Raw genomic sequence first — 22,435 nt, 5'->3', positions numbered from 1 at the left:
CCAGATGCCACCCAGGGCAAGGCCACTGCCACCTGCTCTGTGGGGAGTGGCTGTGCTGAGCCCCTTCCATAAGATGGAATCTGCCTTGGCCTGGCTGTGCCATCCACCAAGAAGGAGTGAATGGGGTGTGCAGCCATCTCTCTCCTGACCCTAGACCCAGGAGCTGCCAGGAAGGAGCTCCAAGGAGCTTCCTTTCCAAGGAACAAGGTTTGCCCCTTCTCAGGGCTCTGCTCCATCTGCTCCAAATATTTTTGAACCGTTTGTCTTTTGTGCTGTCCCACTCTGGTGCTTTCCAGGGGTTTCCAGAGAAGCCATCTTCCATTACTATCTTGTGGGAATGGAAAGCAGCACTCCACCTCTCATTAATTTCCCACAAATGTTACAGTCCCATGTCTGCTTCACCCTCCCCTCTGTGCCTTTTCCCTGTCACACCATGGCCCTGACAGCCCTAACTGTGGCTGAATTTGAATAACAAATCTCAGGTATAACAAATACAGGGGAGGGCAGGCAGCCCTTCCAAGGAACAGGAATGGGTGGGGTTTCTTCTTTTCAAACTAAAAATATTCCCTACATCATCCAAAAAATCAGTATCAAACACATAAAGCTCATGGAGGAAAAATACATCCCTCTCTCAGTTAAAAGAGAGAGCTTGCACACAAGGAGGAGGGAAGTCTCATCCCCCTGTGGCATGGGTTCAGCATTTTCACAGGTGAACAGGGGTGTTTGACAGTTTTAGAGGAGGTGAGGATCCTTTTCAAGGATGCTTTGGAGGACTAGGATTGTTAATTCCTCAGAAATCAAGCCTGAAATGGCAGTTGACAGCAGAAGCACCATGAAAAATCCAACATCTCTAGAGATTCATTTGCACCTGAAGAGGCTGTGTCTTCCACCACCCAAGGAGCAGACAACGCCAGGAGAACTCATCACAGATGCTTTTCTGCTGGTGGTTGGCTGAAGAGGAAGGCAACTACTATAATTTAAAAATTGCCCTTTGGGTATTTTCTATTTTCACTGATCCTCCCATACACAAATGTCCTCAGACCTCTCTTATCACTACACTCATCTAATACCCAAGGGGATGGGTAGTCCTTCAAGTGCAAACTGCCCTGATCTCTCCTGATGCCATGGAGAGAAGAGGGAAAGCACTATGAGTCCAAGCTCATCCCTGACTTTAATTCCCTCTCCCAGCACCAGTGACTGCTGCCTTGTCCTCTCACTGTGTTTCTCTGGGAATACTCTGGCACTGTCTCCTTTAAAGCCTTCATAGGTGGTGAAAGATGTGATTAGACTCAGTCTGGAGCTTGGAGTTGGAAAGAGGTGACTGTGGTCTCTCTCTTATCAACGATCCCCTGAGATGTCTCTTAATCTTCTGATTTTCTTCAAAAGAAAATTAAAAGGCTGGTTTTAATTGATGGAATCTTTTCTGGTCAGTGTTTTGTAGGACATTTAGCTATAAGACACATCTCAGAATTAGGAAGGCAGCATGGACAGCAAGTATCACCAGCCTACAGTGCCTGGCTGATGCCAAGTGTTCAGCAAAGAAACAGATCTGGTGGCATTTTAAGGTGTGACCACATCTCTTGTTCTCATCTGGCTCCCTGAGAAATGACGCTGAAGTGCTTCACAATCCTTTTTTTCCTCAGAAATGTGTTTTCTTAGGAACAGATTTCTGACTGCACAGAGGGACTGGAAGACCAGGTGAACTTCTACTCCACCCTGTCCCCTGACTGTTGTCCATTCACCATCCACGTCCAGAAGAACCCAAAAAGCAGATCCAGTGTTTACTTTAGAGTGAGGGTTGCCATGCCAACACCATGGATATCATCCTGAAACAGGACCAGTGTGAAAAACATCGAGCTGGCACATCCCTGCTCAGCAAGGTGGCACCTTCCAGCGGGCCTCCTTCCACACCCTGCGCATTTCCAGCGCGCTACGCAACTGCCGCCCACCTCCCTGCTCCCTCTGGATCCATTTCAAGAGGTCTCTTTCATTCTTTAGGAATTTTAACTAAAACTGGTACATTGGGCCACCCTAAGGAAGTTTGGCTTTTTAGAGCTCTTGTGAGGGATTAACAGTCTTCTGCTGAAAGAAAGGTTGCTGGCACAGCCTCTGGTGCACACTGGCCATGTGGTTCAGTCGCTTGCCTAGAGCATCCAGCTGTTTCTACTATTACTACTACATTTTCTGGCCATGATGCGTTTGCAGCCATGACTCCAGCAGCCTTTTCTCATTTCTGATCCCTATCTTTATTAGCAGCATGAGTACAGCAAAGCAGATACTGGTTCTGGGGGATCTTTTTTGCCGTGTGAAGATCACTGTATGCTATAGACTTGATGATCACAACTTCAGCTCTGCAGGAGCACAGAGCCAGGCTGTACTGCTGCTGCTGCTGCTGCAAAGCAAGGTGTCCCAGGTCCAGCCACAGGTCTCAGCTGACTTGGCTGGGATCCCTTCTGGTTATGACAGAGTTTGACTCTCCCTAAGCAGCAGAGCAAAGGCATGGAAGTAGACCATTGCAAACTCTTTCAGCTGGCACAAAGTGCTATCATAAACTGCCTTTGTGCTCTGTTAATTTAGTGGTATCATTTATTAGGAAAGATCTTGTCTTTTCAGGGGCTCAAGGGGTATTCAAAGGAGGAAAATATATTAGTGGGATGAAGAAACTGCTGCTTTGTTTAGAGAGACTCCAGAGATGATGCCATGAGGCATATGGGTCATGCCCTGTGACCATGCAGGCAGAGCTTACTCTGGGCTTTCCCTTGTTCTTTGCTGTCTCCCTCTTTCTCCCACACCCTCATTTTGCAGCAAAGATTCCAAATACATTGGCCATCTTGGCTGGCAACCACAAGCGTTTCTTGAATGAGCCAACCATCTCCCTGGCAACAAGGCAGGCTGTGACAATAACAAGTGCTTTCCTCTCTGTTTCATGTTTCCCACCTCTCAAGAAATGCCCTGCCCTTTATTTGTTCCCCACCTCTCAGAAACACAAATAATGGCTACTGAAATGTGCCTTGTAGAAGGACCAAGAGGGAGGTGTGTGAGAAAGATGGCTGCAGCCTTAATGGAAAAGTGACAGACCTTTATGAAGGGCAGGCTGAAATATTTGTCCTGGACTCTTACTTGGGTATTTATACTGGGTCTGACACAGTACAGCAAATATGATTATATGTGACCTGTGGCTATTGCAAGAAGACATTGTCTGCAGCTGGATATCCAGACAAATGCTGACACCAGGTAAAAAATGGCATGTCTAGTGCCACCTCTTTATTCCATTTTCCCTTTTCTTGCACTCCACCCTGCTCTTCTACAAAGCAGCCCTAAGTTCCCATCACTTACAACAGCAGACCAGCAAGGATGCTGCATCCTCAGTCAAGCAGCACAAGCCCAGGAATCCTGTGTCCATCCCCTAGATCTCCCAAGTAGCTAAGGGAGGCTTCCTACCAGCACGGCAGTGCCTGATTAACCTCACCTGCCCTCCCTGAAGTTATTAGCAGCCTTTTTGCGTTTCTGAGAAATCTTGGGTTGGGGACACACAGTAGGAGCCAGCTGGTCTAAACAGATACCTGACTCAAATCAAATAGCACAATATCTTGAGCTGACAAGTACAAAAAGCCAGATATGCAGAGCAGATCTTATGAAAGAGAGATCCTCCCCCACACTGCTCCCCTCCAGCGCCTGGAAGGCAGCAGGTGACAGCGGCTGTGACTTTGCTCCTGCCACTGCCAAGCAAGAACAAGAGGAAGAGGGCAGCTCCTAAATTCCCCTTTTGGCATGTGCAGAGGGGAAGGGGCTGGCGGCACCAGGTTTCTACAAGCACCTCTCTGTTCAGAAGCAGATTTGACACGGACCTCTTTGCCAGCCGCCCCGGGTGGGCTGTTCAATTACACTACAGAAGGGTTTTTTCAAGGCTACTAGCCAGTATTTTAAAATGTCCCAGCACATCTTTGTGTGGCTCACAGTTCAGGAGTTGCAGACCATACATAGCAGAAGTCACCACAGACACATTTTTCTACAAAGTCTGAAAGAAAAAAAAAATCCCAGTAGAAATATTTTAACATTTCAGCAGCTTTTTAGTTTTCCCGTTCATAGCTGAAGCAGAGACATGTCCAGGCTCACACTGGGGAAAATGTGAAGATCACTGCCTGCCACCTTTGGACCCCAAGTGCTAAACCTGTGACCTCTCACCTCAAACACTTAGATCTGAGCCATGCAACTGATGTTTGCATTCTCTGTTGAGTACTTTCTGAACAATTTCAGTCTGTTTTTGTCTGGTTTATGAAAATATGAGCATGCTCTATAGCTGCTTTCATACCAGCCTGCACAGGGCAGGATGCCCATTGCAGCCTGGGACCAATGCAACCTGAAGACACCTCCCCAGGCCCCCCAGCCTGGCTGCAGCTCTGGCATTTCACCAAAGTGGGATTGCAAGTCTGCATTTCCAAGTGGGTTCTGGGGTCAGCATTAACCCACAGAGGAAGAGACCTTATGCTTCCTCTGGCTGGGGTTTCTGAAGCCGGACTTCAGAACCAGATTTTCAGACAGAGATATGAAAATCCATCCTTACCCTGCCCTTCCTGCTTGATCCTTTCCAAACACTTGGACTGACTTCTAGATCCCTGGTTTCAAACCTCCATTTCCCATTTCCTCTGCCTGAGTACACTGAAATGGAATCAGTGAGGATCTTGTTTTATTAATACATTTGCACTTTAGAGGACCATTTAATCCACAGGCTACATGTTACAGCCTGACTCTTTCCTGCCTGCTAATCTGATTATCAAGGTAAGGACTGAGCAGTGCCCTACAGACCAGCTGGAGAGTCCTGAGCAGGCAGGTGAGACTAAGCCTCAGCCTCTCTTCCTGTGTGTAACCCCTTGTCTTGTCAGGGATCCAGACCCCGGGTAGTGGTGGCCCTGGAGATGAGCAACACCCACAGATGCCCCTTCTCCTGCAGCTGGCTCCTGTCCCCTCACTGACTGCTCCTTTTCTGCCTGCCCTCTTGTAACAGGTGAAGGATTTGTGCCTTTGCACCTGCACAGCTTTTCTGGAGTTTCAGCCTGGCCTGCCATGCTGTGCATGGGGATAATGTGCTGTGAGCTGGCAGGATGTGCTCCTGCCTCCCCTGCTGAAGGTCACGAAACAAGGACCTGGGTGCTGCCCATAGGCCATGAACCTTTTGTGAGCTGGGCAAAGCTGCTAGGAAACCCACTGCCCTGGACAAGGAGCACACAGAAAAGTGAAATCTGACACTTAGGCTGTTTTGTTCTCGACCTGGGGACAAGTCCTTATCAGCAGAGAGGTCAGCAAGACCTGGAGCATATGCTTTCTGTGATTTATTTTGTCTTTTTAGGTCCTATTTCCGACACTGATCTCGCTTTGACCGCCAAAAGCAAGGGGGTTTAGTCTTCCCCCAGTCTTTTCACTTCTATTAGACTAAATACTGGAGGTACAATAATGGGCAAGAGAAAAATGAGAACAGTGAGAGGATTTGGTTATTTTCTTGTCAATAACAACATGCATTTATTAAGTAGGGGAGGTTTTTTTTTGCTTTGATCATGGTCAAGGTACCATTTGGAAGGGATATGGGTGCAGATTCATCTCCCAGAAAGTGGGATGGGAGAAGCAATAATAGCCAAGTGGTCTCTGGGGAAAACCTGTCCTAGGCCCAAGCCCCTCCCTCCCTGCTGCTGAATCAGGCTGGAGCAGCCACAGCCTTGGCTCCCCTTCCTGAATTCCCTTCTCTTGGGGGCTTAAGTGATGAGTAGGGGAAAATCCCCCACTAAAAGATTTGCATTGGAAACCCTTGGCTGAGGAATGACTTTTAAAATAGAAAAGCTTTGCCTGAAAAGGGATGAACCATGCAGCATAATACTCAACAAATCGCCTGTTTAATGGCCTCTCTTTTTAGCAGCTGTGCATTAATAACAAAAGCAGGGCAGCAGAAGCCATGTGCTTCTTTGTAAGATTAAAATAAATACTATTTCATACTAATACCAGCAACTTTCTGTGCCTAAGAGAAAGGAGCAAGTGGAAGATCACAGCCTGAGAGACTAGGTTTCCTTCCCTTAGTTTCCCTTTTCCTCTTGGTTTCCTTTTCCTTTGTCTGCTGCTGGATGAAGAAATATTTCTGCCATCTATGAAGGGAACAGATACACTGGACCACCCTCCCAGACAGTGGTTTGGTTTATAGTGGTTTGTGGCAGGCTTGTCTCACACAGTCAGCGTGACACCATTTGAAGACAGGAGTAGTTCCTCCAGAACTACATCTTAGGGAAAACAAGGCTGGAGAGAACTTAATCAAACTTACTTTTTACTTTGCAAAGCATCATACAAGATCTTTACTGCCATAAAGCATAAATTGAAACAACAGAGGTTCACACACAACATAAGGAGAAACTTTTCATCATGGGGACTGTAAGAGCAGTGGAGCAGGGTGCCCAAAGAGGGTGTGAAGTCTCCGTCCTTGAATGATTTCAGACCCAACTGGGTAGACCCCTGAGCAACCTGGTTTGACCTTAGACTTTACCTGAGCAGGGGTTGGGCTTGACACCTCCTGAGCTCCTCTCCAGCCTGAGTTATTGTACGACCCTAGGAACATTTGGCATTTTTTCCACGGGAATATGAACGGACACAACGTTTTGTTCAGCTCAGAACTCCACCTCTCGTTCCTGGCAGTCCTGATAACAGCTCTCCTCCTCCACCCCCTGTACTGTGCCAGGCCTGGCACTAAAGCACTGATGAGTTTTCCCTCCTCAAATTAGGACTTTAGGTGTTTAAAAAAAAAATTTTAAAAAATTACATTTTAAAGCTGTCTGCCACAGACTGTTTATCAGACATGGAGAATGAGTTGTTTCTGTTTTGCTAGGCATAGGTTTTAGCTGAGTGAGATACGTTGCCTTGCTGAGAGCTGAGTCACTGAGTAATCAACAGATTAATGCATTCAGTTTGAAACCAGCAGCATTAGTTCTCGGCAAGCTCACAAGAACTCCATTATGGCATCATCTCCACATTTGGGATGGAAATGCCTCCAGGATTTAGAGTTCCTACGGGAAAATCCCTAGATGCAAAGAAATCAAAGTACCTCTTTGTGATTGGGAGAAATAAGGTATCTTCTCATACAGTAACACCAGAGCAGGATTTTGGCATCCCTTCTAGTGAATGCTTTTATTATCAACACTCAGATAAAGAGTTTGGAGTATGTTGTACATCTGTCATTTGATAGCTACCCAAAAATAGTCATGACAAACTCACTGGCATATAGTACTTTGCCTTTACCAGGTCTTTAATTTGAAATTATTTTATTTCCAGTGAAGTAGTTTTACCTTCTCTGGGATTGCAGCATGCAAAAAGGGTGGTTTTGACTCCACTCTAGGGTTCTGAGTTCCTCTGTGTGGGCTTGGTCTGAGCCAGAAATGCAAGACAGAGGCTGGCAGGGGCACCTCACAGAGGAGCCACTGTTTAAAAATAGGGAGCTGGTGAAAGTAATCACAGACTAGCAACTGTAAAAGGACAGGCTGGCCTAGGTGTGTGGTACAAGAAGGCTGCCAAGGATCACATAGCTGTTCTGATAAGACAGATGCCAATGCCTAAGAGCCTGTCCATACCAACCTTGCTGAAGTAATGCATCACTTTGTTTGCAACTGAAATTGCTGTTTGAGTACACTTAAATGGGGGATGTGTGAGTAGAAGCCAGTCAAGCCCCAGTGAAGTTAATCCTAAAAGCTTTCTACATTAGCAGGCTGGTGGAAGGGCTTTGAATGGCAGCAAGACTTCTCCCTGATCCATCAGTCCATGCAGCCTGTGTGTCCAGCACATGCACAGGAGACAGGACACAGGACACATGTTCTGACTGTTTTCTCAAATCTGTCAGTAGATCTGTCTAGGCTGTCCCTAGACAACAGATTATTTTTCTTCCCTGACCTGACTAGAGCCAGGTCATGAGAGATTGTGCCTTTTGTGACACAGTGGTCCCCAGGGCTACAATTCCCAGCCCAAGTGTACAAATGGCACATCACGTGCAATAGCGTCTCTGTTGTACAAAATGCATGTGCAGGAGGCAGTGATGTACATCTGTACATTACAGCAGTGATGTAAATGTCCCCTCCCTCCTTATCCCTCCAAGGCACTGAGACTGTGCAAGTGCCTCCTGTTCCTGGTCTGGAGTGTCTGTACCCTGCAGTGGTGATTTAACTCACCCGTCGCTCCTTGTCTCCGTACTCGATGCCCAGGGTGTCCATGGCACGGACAATCGCTGCCAGGGACTGGATAGTGTTGCTGTAGACCACTGGCTTGTACTGCTTCACGTCTTCTCCAGAGAAGCCATCCTCATGGATGATCCTGAAGAAAATGCAAAGGACAAAAAACTCTTGAGGATGTAATTTCAGTGGGAGAGACATTTAAAAGACAGCTGTGCTCTTCTGAAGAGCACATCTGCTGGCTTGATTTGCTTAATTTAGTCAGCATTTCTTTTTAAACCTTTCTGGTTGTTCACCAGTAATGTGTCTGAGCCCAGTGCTGGAATTAGCATCCCTTTTGCTCTCTATCAAGAAGGTTTTGTGCACAGTTGGTGCATATGGTACCTCCTTCCCAAATGAACTGCAAATGCTGAAGCCTGGAGCATCTCGTGTTCACATGCTCAGCAGTCACAGGGGGGAGGCTTCCAGGTCCTACATTACCTTCCCAGTCAAGGTCTATGGAAATATGTTCAACGTGGACAAATGACAGAGCAGATCTTAACCACTGGAACAAGTGATAGAAACCCTCTAGTTCTTGTCTAGTCCTTTTAGTAGTAGTAACTTCTGGGGTACCTTACAAAAGGAACCAGAGTTGAAATACATGTGGGGACTCAGGCACAGAGAGGGGAAGTGTCTTAGTTATGAAGCACTTAAAGTACTTGCCCTTCTCCCCCCTCCTTCTCTCTCCTTTAGAATAATTGCTGAGATTTTTTTTGCTTTCAAGGCATGCTATGTTATGTCCCTTCCCCAAACAAGGTGGGAATGTGACCCACAGTCCTACCAGCTCTGTGTGCTGGATGCTCTGTGCATTGGTCTCTATTAAACTATGCAAAGGAACTATTTGATGGAGCAAGTTATTGCAGCCCCTTGCTTAGGTCAAAGACTGACCTCTGTAATTTATTCATCTCTAAGTAACTCCAGAACTAAGTCTGGATGTGTCTCGAAAAACAACTAGGATTTTCAGAACTAATTGTGTCTGACAATAATTCTTCCCAGTGAAGACATAAGTTATGTCTTAAATGTTAGAAGAGAGGATGATCTGCTTAGCTAAAATGAAATCCTTGTTTGCTCATCCTCAGATGTCACTGGACAACAGAGGGTCCTTCAGTAACAATCTGGTCTCTGATAAAACCTAGCACCCTTTCTGTAACAGGATTTTTGATTCCTTTTTTTCTAAATTAGATACACAACATCAAAGGTCCTGACAAGTGCTGGCATCCCCTGGGAGAGAGGGAGCACTAGCTCACACTGTGAGCTTGCAATAGATCCAGTGCTGGGATGGAGAATGGGGCTGGATGCCAGCCCAGAGTTATTAACAGATGACTACACCAAGAACAAGGCTGCTAGAAACATGCTGACCAAAACAGAGATCTCCTTGCCCTGATGTGAAGCTCACAGAAAGGTTTTCTAGCACAAGTGACTCTCTGCTGTCCCCACCTCAACCTTTGCTTACTCAACACTGCACGCTGAGCTCCTGGGAGGAGCTGCTCAACAACCCCTGAGTCCTGCAAAAACATGACTACAAGCAAAGACAGCCTCAGACAGACAATAATTCAAATCAATTGATTTGAATCAATTGATTTGAATCCTGGTGATCAGGATATTTTTAAGCTACTGATCTGAGGCAGAGCCCTCTTCTTGGGTACCCTCCAGCAAAGGCAAATGGTGCTGGTGTGCTGGAAACAGCACAGGGGGCTGCTGGTTTCCCTCACCTAAGCTGAGGAGAACAGGGGTGGATGAAAATCTTTCTGACTTAGTAAATCCAGACTTGACAATTAGCCCAAAAAATTTCAATAGCTTGTTTTGATTTTAATGGAGTTATGGGCAACAGCAGATCTCGTACTCTGTAGCTTTTATTTCCTGTGAATCCAGTGATCGTGGTGAGATTTGGAACAATAGCATCTGAGTGATGGGAAGGAGGTGGGGCAGCAGAACCATGTATCAGCAATGGTTCTCATGGATCATTTACTGTTACCCAGACAAGTTGCTGAACTTCTGGGAAATGTGTTCTTTGCCAAAAGGAGCAGTCAACACAAAGAGTTATGGGTGGCACAAGGCGAAAGGATCTGCATCAATTCTGTTTGAATTCAAGAGAGAATGTACAGCAGCTCTTCCTCCCACTCTGAGCATGACAGCACAAGGCACAGCTGAGCAGGGTCCCATGGGAGGCAGGCAGGCAGTTCATGAAAGCATCACCAGGAATAATTCATTTTTTTCTGGATGGTTGGCTTGTGGCTGGATTTTGGGGTGAGCAAGATTAAATGCTGGGTTTTGAGCAACTAAGAGAAGGAAACATAAGGGGAGAGAAAGAAAGGGTGGGAACAGGCACAAGGGGCAGTGTAATGGCCTCAAGAGGATGCTGCTGAAATTTGTTTGGTCCAGCTGTTGGTCAGGATGGAGGAGATGGGAGTGATGCCCACAGCTTGGGCTGGATTTGTGTCTGGCTTTTACTGATGGGCATCAACTCAGGAATCCAGAAGGCAAAAAGAGAGCTGAACAGCTATATGGGGAAAGAGGTGAGTTTTGGTTTCTGGTCTCCTTCAGAGTTTAAACCATTTTTAGCTTTGTGTCATGAAGTTGATTACTGACATTTTCAGTTCTAAATACTCCAAGCCAGTAAGTTCCCCATTGAGTAACAGGGATCCTTGTGCTGAAGGGGCAGAATTAAGGGATGGAGAGTGGCTCTGAGATCCCCCAGTGAACACAATTGTGGCTGGGCACCAGTGCTGCGGTCATTCAAACACAGAAGTAAAACTGGCACTTTTAAAGGGGGCAGAGAAAAAACACCCTGATTGTTCCTGTGAAATCTCTCTAGAAGGCAGCCATGGAGGCTGAAAGCAGCACTGTGGATGCCAGTATGGAAGTTCTGCTGTGGGAAGTACCTATGGATTAATCAATCATGCAGTGAGCACATTACCTAATATTTGAGTGAGCAAATCCCCCCTGACTCCTGTTCCAAAGCCTGCTAGGACACTGTGAACTGGTTTATTGTCCTTTATGCTTTTCACAAGTGTTTCTCCATTTGCTTGCCTTGGCAGTGTGACGGCTCCAATCCTGTAGCAGCTTTTTCCACAGTGCTTTGGGAACGTTCATGCTGCCACTCACCTGTTTGGGATACACCTTTCTTCTCACCTGCTGTTGTGCTTTATTGTCTAGAGGACATTTAAAGCTCCAACACTACTCCTGGGAGGTATCTTGCTATAGGACATGGCTTGAGCCAGCTCCTGGTGCCACAAGACACAAGAAGCAGTGTGGTCTGTGTGCTGTAGTGAGCTTGACCATTAAAAACATACAGATGTAGGAGCTAACAGAAGTGAGCAGTACACCAAGACTGTAAAGTCTTTACAGGTGTAGGCAGAATAGGCTACTACTTAATCAACCTGCAAATTATGGGAGCAGAGTGTTTTCAGCACCAAAAATGTGTAATCTCTGTTTTCTAAATGGCATATATTTTTCCCAGTGTCCGAATTACAAAGGAAAGTGCTGCAGGCAGGTTCCTCTTTGCCACACTAGAACTGGTTCTCTCCAGGGCAAAGGAAGAAAAGGGATTTAAGAGGATTCCCAGGGGCTGTAGAGGGGGGATAAAGTGCTGTAATTTAAAAAAGTGATTCTGAGCAATTAAAAAGCCATTTCATTCACCAAGTGACTAATAAAACACTGTGCTCTGAATGGAATGGTGAGAGACAACTGAAGCAACCTGATTGCCTAAGGTACCCATTAATGCCTGCTCCCCATCCCTCAGCTGCTAACAGCAGAACCCATATGTTGGCAGGTTGTGTTGTTGTACTCGTTTCAGAATGGCAGTAACAAGCAGGTATTTGCTGGAGAAAATGGTTGCACTGCAGATCAGATCTTCTGCCATCCCCCAGCAAGTCATTAATCCTGAAGAAGTGCCCAGTGCCTCAGCCATTATTGCTTAATTACAAAATAAATGAAATACTTGGAAACAGAGGGTGCTTTCTGCGTGGCAACTTGCTTTGGCTTGTGTTCAACAAAGCACTTACGTGCCTTCAGCCTTTCACTCCACAACCACTGCACCAAGAGGGCAAAGCCAGAGATGGTTCTGTGCCTGTCCCTGCTGACACCACGGCCCCTGTGGCTGTGGGACAGTGCTCTGAGCAGAGCCCACCAGTGCACTGGGGCTGCAGCTCAGCTGGGGCAGATTCCAGCAAGGAGCCACTTTGCCCAGGTCACTCCTGAGGAAAATACTTGTCCATCATCCTGAAAACTTCCTGGAGCAGAGGCCACATCCTGGAGTCATCGTCATTCCCATCCATCAGTTCCAGCCAAGCTATTCTGGTGCTTTCCTTCCAGCCCTTCCAACCTGAGCCAGCTTTAGTCAACACACTGACACTGCCCTACACCTTCTCAAGCAGGTCCTCCTCTTCTTTTCTGAGACACAGAGCCCCAGACTAGACCCAGTCCTCACATCTCCAGCCTGCCAAGATCATTTGAAGCTGTAAGGTTTATCCTCTGATGTGCTGAAGCACCTCTATCAGCTCCATATCACTGCCAGGGGTAAGTAATGATGTATTTCCACCCATTCTTCACTGATAAAAATTTAAAAAGAAATTGACACAGACCCCAGAGGATTCCTGGCTGACAGAGTCCTCTGCTCTGACCATAAGCCACTGATAACTGTATACTTTGGGAATGAGTTGTGCTACTCACCCATTTTTGTGTAAGACCTGTAATGGGTTTATCTGCACTATTTTTCCAGGTCACTTTTTAAAAATCCAGTGGAACTCTGACAAACCCTTCATAAAATCTAGATATGGCACCCACTATTGCTCTCCTACTTCTGCTGAGAAATCAAATGAGACTAGTTTAACATGCCTAATTTTGTATAATCCATGCTGTATGTCACTCATCTCCCTTTTTATCTTCTAGGTGGTTGCAAATTACATGATTGATAGTTCAATTCTCTTGAAAGCTTCTAGAAGTTGACTGGTCTATAATTCTTACTCCTCTTTTCTCCCTCTATATTTAGAGAGAGGCACCCTGTTTACATTTTTCCCCTCTCTTCTGGTGCCTCACCTGCCCTGCAAGAGCTCTCAAGGAGAAGTGTTTGTATTCCTGAGATGGCGCCTATAAGTATGCACTAAGAATTTCCTTAAATATGGCTGACCTGAAGGCATTTAGCCTTCCTAAATTTGTCCTTTCTGTGCCAGAAGGAGGGAGTGGCATGCTCAGCAGTGGAGATTTGTGGACACCCCCCTCTTGCTTCCAGTGCTCAGCAGCCTTCATCCTTTTCACAGCTTCACACTCAGGTTCTCATGCCCCAACTGACACAGCCCTGTCTCATCTCCTGCCCTTTGTCATCACTCCAAAACCTCAAGCCAATGCCTCTGAAATATTTCCTGCAAAATTCAGGGACCTTTGTGTGGCTTCAAACTGTCTGCATCACTGTGAAAGACATACTTATAAACTTCCAACTGCCTACCAGAAAAAATAAAACCCATACTGTTTCTGTTTTACCTAAGATGATTTACTTTTAATCAGCAAGATGTTTCCAGCTGAATGAAGTTTTCCCATATCAATGCACATCCCTACAATTACAGTGATTTATTTGAATAAAACCAGGCAAGAAATCACCAGGAGATTATTACACTCAAAGTGTATTGCAAGCAAATACCTTACAGATGAACGGTCTGGTTCCTATAAAAGCAGACCTGCTCCTCACCTTCACCTGGACAAATTAAGGAATTTAAAGGTCATTGCATGGCTTTCCTACAGATCCCTGTGCCTTGGCAATGAGTTTCAGCTCTCAGGGCTCTGGGGCACTGAGCTGGTTGGGGCTGGCAGTGGCACCACCCTGGGTGGCACTGCAGGTTCGCTCCAGCCTGGGTGGCTCTGAATCCCCAGCAGCATCTCCTGCCACCTCAGGAAAGCTCAGGTCCGTGCAGAGTTCCAAGTCCACACGACACTGTGGGACAATGCAAAGGGTGTGAGATGATGCTGGTGGGTGTAAAATGCTGTGTAAAAAGGAGGGCTATGGCAGAAGGGAGGTGGCATTACAGGGACAACAGAGAATTTGTCTACAGACACATTTTTGCTCAGGCTGTTGAGTCCCGTCAATACATTCATGTTTATGGTATAGACTGATCCAAGGTGGATTTTAGATGGGGAGTCTTGGAACAAACACACATCAAAAAATCTATTTTTGCTCAGCAAACCTTTCTTACTTTTATCCCCTCCCTTCTTCCCCCTTTTTTCTTTCAAAAATAATCTTTCCTGTCTCCTAACCAGAATCAGGCAGGTTATTCTGGTGGGGCTGGGCAGAGCTTGAGTCAAAAGAAAAAATCTAATTCTGAAGAAAACTCTGCAATCTTTGTTTGCAAATGGGGAAAAACAGCACGAAATCTGACTTTAATATGTAGAGAGGAGGATGATCAAATTCTGATGGAAAATCTCCTGCTAATCAGCTACTTTAAATTTATTTTTATCTTGATATGAGGTTAAAAACTTTGTTTACAGGGGAGTTATGAAGCTAAATTCCAGTGATTCTCTTCTCACTCATTTAATAGCCTGAAATGCGATTAAAAACTCCTGGATTATGTTAAACTAAATCAACGCAGATGCCCATGACCTTGTGCTCAAAGACTGCAAAGGCACAGTTCAGACCTCTGTGACAGGGTGCAAATCTCTCTAAACTCTCATTCTTCTTCCCCCCAGCTGTGCTAGGATGACATGTTGTACATCCTATTCCCACAAGAAATTCTCTGAGATGAAAATTAAGATGACTGTTTGCCTACATGCCCTTTTTTAAAAAAAAGAAAAACAACTTCCTTAGCCAGGGTCATCTAAAAACTGCAAATGGAGCTCATTTTAAAAAGCATAATTTTTTCAACCTGGACTTTTAACACTGATCCAAGAAATACTGATGAAGGCCTGTGATAGACACCCAGCTGGGGAAAATCTCCTTTCTGGAGGAAATACCTTTGGGTCACTCAAAACTGAATTCTTACCACCAAAGTATTTCTTGCATGCAAAGATATTATTCTAACTAACCAGATGGTTCATGTTAAAAAATAAGCAAATCCATCAGGCGATTGAAATGCTGCCAAAATCTACAGCCCTGGAAATGGCCAAGCTTACCCAAATCAATTGCAGAAGTTTCACAGACCTGTACAAAGCAGAAGCATTCTTGGTCCTCTAAGGCACTTCAATTTGTGCCTAATGCCTGTAAGTCCCTCTGTTGCCTTCATGGAGTCTCTTTAAAGCCAGCCATGTGCTGCTGCACCTTAACTGCTGGCCAAAAAGCTTGAAGATGATGTTATAAGAAACTCTCTTGTGTCTGCTCAGAATCAACATTGCTACCATCTTATTTTTGTCTGTAGACAAGTGGCTATTGAGCTAACAATGATTAGCTTCCAGACATACAAGAGTCAGATACTGCATCTTCCCCAAAACCTTTGATTTCAGATTGTTTTCAGGTGCATGAAATATTTGCAGAATACTCTTCATTTCCAGTATAATATAGCTCTAAACTAGAAACATGTACAGCACTCCCAACATGGTGCTGTGTCCCTGCAGCCCTGTGGCTGTTTGGAAGTAGCTCTTAGTTTTCTTTTAATTATTATTATTATTTTTTAATTGAGTTCTGCATCAATGCCTAATTTTGTCTTTGGGCTGTCTCGAGTGGTGATCCCTGCTTTGGTTGAATGCTGTAGCTGAGATGAGAGATGATTTCCTGGACTGCATGCTGAGGTTCCTGCTAAGTATCCTTCACTGCACTGGGGTGTTGGGTTGGCTTTGGCACCCCACATTTCTGATGACCTTCCCATCTCCGCAGTGTGAGGATTGTTTCAGCATTTACATTTTCAACAGGAAGCAGTGGAGTGAAATACTTTGTTTTTAAGTGTGTGTATAAAACAATTTCAAGAGCATAAAGAGTCTACTGCATCCTGAAAGTAATTAATTAGTGTTGATGAATGAAAGACACCAGTTCTGATACTTCAAAAGAAGGCAAGGCTGTGCAGGCAGAGCAAAGCCAGCTACTGTGCTAGTACTCCACCCAACACAATAGGGAGGTAGTCATCCTTTGGAATTTAACACTACAAAGTCAGGAACATCATAGAATTGCTTAGGTTGGAAAACACCTCAAAGGTCATCAAATCCAGCCCTTACCCTAGCACTGCCAACTCCACCCATGAACCAGGTCCCTAAGTGTCACATCTACATCTACACATCTTTTAAATGCATCCAGGAATGGTGACTGCCACTTCCCTGGGCAGCCTGTTCCAGTGCTTGACAACCCCTTCAATTCCTCTGAATTGCCAATCTAAACCTCTCCAGGTTCAACTTGAGGCCATTTCCTCTTGTCCCATGGCTTACCTGTGACAATAAGCATTGGCCACACCAAGCCTGATTGTGCACAATCAACCATACCAGTGCTTTAACCCACCTAAGGCAACTGAACAAGTTTTTTCCTACAGAGATTTCTGGCCACTGGTCCCCAGAGGAGTTCTAGTACCCAGATGCACCATCCTCTTCCCAAGTGTTCATGTCCATAAATGAGCTCCTCCTTTCTTGGGAGCTGCTGGTTCTGGTGAGGGCCAGGCTTTGGGCTAGCTGGGGACGGAACACTGATGTACACAGACACAGGATCTGACTCCCAGCATGGAGCTGCAGGGATTCAGTGCCCAGCTCAGTCCCCAGCCCAAACTCAGACCTTCCCCTACAGCACAGATAGGGGATGGCACTATAGGGGTATGGCCAGGGGAAGAAAAACCCAGCACACTAGCTAATACAGAAGCCACACATAGACCCTCTTTTTCCTGCTCCAAATCAGTTTCTTCTGCTCCTGAGAGGCAGATCTGCCCAGATGGGAAGCAGAGGGTGGAAGCAGGGCGCAGGCAGAGGCTACCCCTGACCCCCATGTCCTGCACAAAGCTGGGAGCAGCACAGACTTGGGTTTTATGCAATGTCAGGCCACTGGCATAGTTTGGTTTTACTGAAATTTGCAGTCAGTTAACTTTGATAATGTACCCTCTCCTGGGGCCTTTAATATTAAGATCAAATATTGAATACCCTACATGGACCTAATTAGTTTTAATATGCATCCTGCTCGGCTCAGTAAGAACAGCAAAGAAACACAGTCAAAAACAATTAGATCAGGACTTTTTTCGATTAAAAAAAGACAGCTGGACTACACGGATTCCTGCAGCAGCATTTGCATTAGATGAGATTGCATTTTTCTGTGGAAAAAGCCTTGGAGCCAAAAGGGTTTCAAATAGCACCAGAGGAGGCTGACAGCTGCATTCTTTGTTGTGCATTCCCAAATAATAATTCAGTGAAGGAAAAAGTGTTCCTGCTCCGAGTGACTTATTGTCTCATCCCAAGCATGTGCTACATACTCAATCTACTTTGTCCACACTCTGCCTGAGACCAATGAGATCCCTCAGGGAAAAAAAATCCACTGGGCTGGTGATGACCCACATGAGAGAATTCTCATTAATTCCTCGGTAATGTTACATAAGGTCATTTTGTTGAATTAAAATTATTTGGATTAATCCTCTTAAATGTTCTCTTAGATGCAAGGGGGATCCAACTGCAGCTGGATCATCCCACAGCTGGTTCTAGAAAGTCAAAATAGTGTTTTAAAGCCCCATAATGGTTTTGTTAAATTCATCCCCTGAACAAGGACACAAAGCAGCTTTTTATGGCTTTTTTAGATCACTTACAACTTCTGTAAGCTGTCATTAACTATCATCAAAGCCTGAAAAACGAAGCAAATGGGTTCAATGTCAGTTTTACTGCCCAAACCTAAATAATATTTTTGGTTTCCCATCTGCCTCATCTAAAGTGTTTTGATAGCTGCAAGGTGACTTTGCCTTTCAAAACCTTTTCAGATGTTGCTCTCCATAACCAAATATTCTGTGGACAACAAAGGAAACAAGAGGCATGCACAGTCTCTTCATTGCCCCATGGACTTCATCCTCACAATCCACTACCACCACCAAAACCCACAATAAGAAGACAAACCCTGTGTATTTCACCCAGACATCAAGAATGAGTAGAATGTACCTAGAATGTACCTGGTTCCTCACCCTAATGCAACAAACCTGGCTTCCAAAGCCCCTCCTTCCACTGAAATCCACTGGGATTCAGAGTTCCTCTTCTGTGTCTAGAGCTGATCTTTGCACAGTTGATATATTTTTCTGTGTGTCCTAGTTGTATTAGTGCTCATTAGGAATTGTGTGCTGTCATGAAAACACTCAGCTAAAATAAAAAGATGCTTTAAAGCAGCTTTGCTTTTTCGGGATATCAAATCTAGCAGCAACTGTCTTTCTGAAGCAATAATTGATGTGTTTGATTAGGTCTGGTGGCAGATGGGGGTTTTTCAGTACTTTTGATGTTTCAACATGTTAAGCTGAGAAGGAATCAATTCTGGAAAGAGCGATTATGCCATTGCTTGTGTCCTGTCCATCTTCTCTGGCACGATTACAGCTCAGGGGCTCCATCTCTGAGCACTGTGCTTGCCACAAGCCCCTGGGTGTGCTGCCAAGCTGACATTAGCCTCCACTAATCTCAGCTGAGAGATTTTTGAGTCATGGTGTTCCCAGCTCTGCAATGTGCTGCCTTTCAGTTAGAGGATGTAATCAAGCACCACACCACACCCCACAGAGCACAGGCCAAGGGAGAGTATCTGGCTGCTGGGAAAAATCCCTGAAGACTGCAATGGATCCTCCATCACTGGAAAATTTTGCAGTCAAAATGAGGATGTCTGCTGTAGATGAGATACAAGTCGTGGATGGAGGAGCAGCAGTTTGGCCTCTGTCACTCCTGCTGCTGCAGGCAGCAGAAACCCCAACCTTGCCTGTCTAACTCTGCTATTTCTTACAATGGGGCTGCAAAGTTTCTGCTGTCTGTGTTTACTGGAGCCCCATGGAAGTCTGCCTGCAGCTGAAGTGTGGCTCTGATAGAGCAGGGGTAGGCACCTCCCCAAACAGGAGTGGTGAGAGCTTGCCTTGGGGCCCCTGTGCTCAGTAATGCCAGGTCATGGCTCTGAGCTCTCCCAGCCTGCCTGCTCAGGTCTGCTCACTGAGGCTTCCCAAGCTGAAGACTTTGAGCTGAAACCTGGCAGATACAGTATTTTAGGATTCTGCCCACACTGCTAATAAGATTTCACAGCAGGAAGGAGATGTGTTGCACTTGTGGTTAATTACATGCGTTTGGATATATTTGAATCATAACTTCTACACTTGTACTCAGAGAACAGGTTATCTGAAAGGAAGACAAATGCACAGCTTTTCCCTGACACCTGCCACAAGGCTGCAAATAACCCTTCAGTGGTTCTCAGATGCAGCTGATGTTGAGAAAATACCAGTGAGGGGACAAGGCCTTGGCTGGTCTGACTCAGCACATGCCCCCAGACATACCTCACCTGTAGCAATGGGGGAAGGCCCCACATCAGCTCTGAGTCTCCCACAAAAACTGCTGTGAGAAAGATGAAGGAACTGATTTTTCCAGTATTTTTCCAAGCTTTTCAGCCAACCTATTCCAACACAATACTGTTTGAAAGAGGATTTGAAGACCTTGGGCATCCTCAGTGTCTCAAGACACTTGCTCTGGTGTCCCTCTGTGTGCCTCTATTTCCTGTCTCTCTGAGCTGGGACAGTCAGTCAGAGCTGTCATGTGAGGCTCTGGGGCACGGGGTGGAACTGGGAGGTGGGTGCTGCCAGTAGAGGAAGAATACAGACATATGGCACAATGAATGCACCCACTGCCAAAAGACCACAAATAATTATTTGTCCTTGCTCTGCAGAGTGAGCTGGCACTGTGTAACCAGATCCAAGTGCTGTCCTGTGACCTCCCGGTGGCAGCAGGACAGAAGGGCTCTAACCAGGAGAATTCCTGTAAAATCAGCAGAGCAAGGGCTGGCCACTGGCACAAAGCACATCAGCTCCCCTGCATCCCTGGGTGACTCAGCCACCCCGATGGGATCTGTAGGGTTCCCTTGTGCCCCAGGCACACCTCTCACACCCTCTCTGGGTAAGGCACGGGTCCCCGCACTTTCCTAGAGTTTCATGTCAGCTCTTGGCACAGCAGCTCCTGCCAGCAGAGAAAGGAGTGATCAAGAATCAAATATCTGGGGTACCCTGGCCAGACTCTTCCTGCTGAAAGCCTGGCTTAGAGCCAGGCCAGCACTTAAGCTCTCCTTCTCAGGCCCATTCTTTGTTAATGGGAGCCCCAGGAGCCTGGCACTACCAAGAACCAAGGCAGAGATTGCCGGCAAGTGATCCTCTGGGGACAGCAGCCAGTCCTCTGGGGACAGCAGCCAGCCATGGAGCCCAAGCAGCCATGGAGCCCAAGCAGCCATGGGAGCCCAGCCCCTCCTGCTGGCCCCCAGACCCCGCAGGGGCAGCAGATACCACGGTGCAAAGCAGCTGCCCCTGGGGGTACAGACTCATTCTGCTTCAGCCACCCCTGGCTTTCCAGGAGACACCATAGCTGAGAGCAGAGCCACATTTAAATAGATGTAAAAATGTGTTTGCCCATTACTCTGGGAAGCGACCGCTGCTGCAAACACCTCAGAACATGAGTATATTCCTCCTACTGCTTTCATCAGTCTTTGTCATCCCCCATGTCCTCATCTTCAATTGAAAAATTCCTTATTGATTTAATTTGCAAATTTGCCTGTAAGTCTCTCCCAAGAGTACCTGAGAAGATGCCAGGCAGTTCAAAGTGACTGTTTGAACCATCTTACAAAGCATCCAGCTAGATATGGTAAATCTGCACTGTAATAAATTTATTCCACATCTGATCATCAGAGTTTAAGCTTATCTCTAGTATTATTTTACTGTCTCCAGTGTAAAAGATTACTGCCTTCTGGAGAGGTTTGATTAGACTCAGAGAGGCTGAGGTTTAATGAGCATAGACTTTGACTCTCTCTTCCCACCCACGTAGTGGGTGCACTGCTGGTATTTGGATGATGAGCCATTTTGATGGTGTACACTTCTGTTTTTCCAAAACCTATCTAGGAAAGCTTGGACAACTCACTTGTTTCTCAAAGCTTTCAAGCTTTCCAACAGCACAGACCTTCCCTTCCCTCTCTGGCAAGGCTTTCCTCCTCTCACCCATAGCCCCATGAAGAGGAGCAGCTCCCAGCTTTACTACTGTTGGTCTGGGGAGATGAGCTGGGAGCACCTCTGCCCTTTGGGGGATGTGGGCAGGAAGAAAACCAACACAACAGTGATCTAAACTTAGGAAACATAGGTAAGGAAGTGCTGATTTAGTATCTAATAGCCCTGACAATGCCCTCTTTAAACAGGGTGATTGTGGTTTACTAATATCCATGTAATAGATTAACCACCTACAGAATATGGAGAAATGCATGATAAAAAGCAGCACCTAATCTATGAACAGAGGCAATAGTGCTGAGTAACCTTCGGCAAACAAGTGGCTCATTAACCAATCAATTGACAGTGTTAAATGGAATAACTCACGCTGAATGCTGCTGCTGCCCTGGCACGGCTGGGGAAGGCAGGCGGGGGGATGAGCCCGTCCCCACTTTGGGAAGGATTGTCACAGGTGTCTCTGCTTGGGAACTGGAGAGCTGGAAATCACATTTATTCCAACTAATGCCCAAATAAGAGCCTGAGACCGGGTCAAAGGTCCCCTGAGAAAACCCCAGGAAACAGACTGGCCTTGAGGCTCTTTCATCCAGCTGATGGAAGTGAAACTTCTATTGCTGTTCTTCACTGATACCTCTCAGGGTCCCCCAAATCCCTCAGAATATCAGGGCATGATGCAAGATTGTTCCCTCCTCTTCATTCCTAAATCCTTCCTTTAGAGGATCCTGGGCAATAAGGCTTTCACCTATTCTCCAGGAATAATAATCCATAGCATAACACATTTTATCCCTTAGAAATAATTCCTGCTGTCCAGTCAAAATGTATGTATTGACAAACTCAAAAACAGTTTCCACAATGTCATTCACACAGTTATTTTTAGTACCAGTGCTGCCAGCAGAAATAACAGGCCTGATGTGTTTCCTCCCCCTGGCTTAGAATGAGGCTTCTGAAATTATAGAGGGGGGCACTAATTGAGTACCAAGAATGTTACAAACGATTTGCACTGCTGTGGAATCTGGTAGCAAACCAGCGTGCTTCCAACCCCACTTGCACGTGCAATTATGCCACTGTCCACTCAAAGGGTGCATATCCACTGGCAGGAGTATTTGTGACCACAGATTACAT

General features: G+C 45.9%; 1 protein-coding gene across 2 annotated transcripts in view; it reads right to left on the bottom strand.

Annotated features, from left to right (window-relative positions):
* Window positions 1-22,435, bottom strand: part of GNAO1 (G protein subunit alpha o1) — a 141,293-nt gene that overhangs the window by 83,999 nt on the left and 34,859 nt on the right. For both annotated transcript variants that reach the window (XM_071440485.1, XM_071440484.1), the window contains exon 3: window positions 8,193-8,334. In XM_071440485.1, the coding sequence (XP_071296586.1) occupies window positions 8,193-8,334 (142 nt within the window). The remainder of the gene's footprint in view (window positions 1-8,192; window positions 8,335-22,435) is intronic.

Source organism: Agelaius tricolor, unplaced genomic scaffold, assembly GCF_023055355.1.
Source record: "Agelaius tricolor isolate 1412-34295 unplaced genomic scaffold, bAgeTri1.0.p SCAF_15, whole genome shotgun sequence".
Taxonomy (NCBI): domain Eukaryota; kingdom Metazoa; phylum Chordata; class Aves; order Passeriformes; family Icteridae; genus Agelaius; species Agelaius tricolor.
The sequence above is the reverse complement of the archived record's forward strand: the minus strand, read 5'-3'. Positions and strand labels throughout refer to the sequence as shown.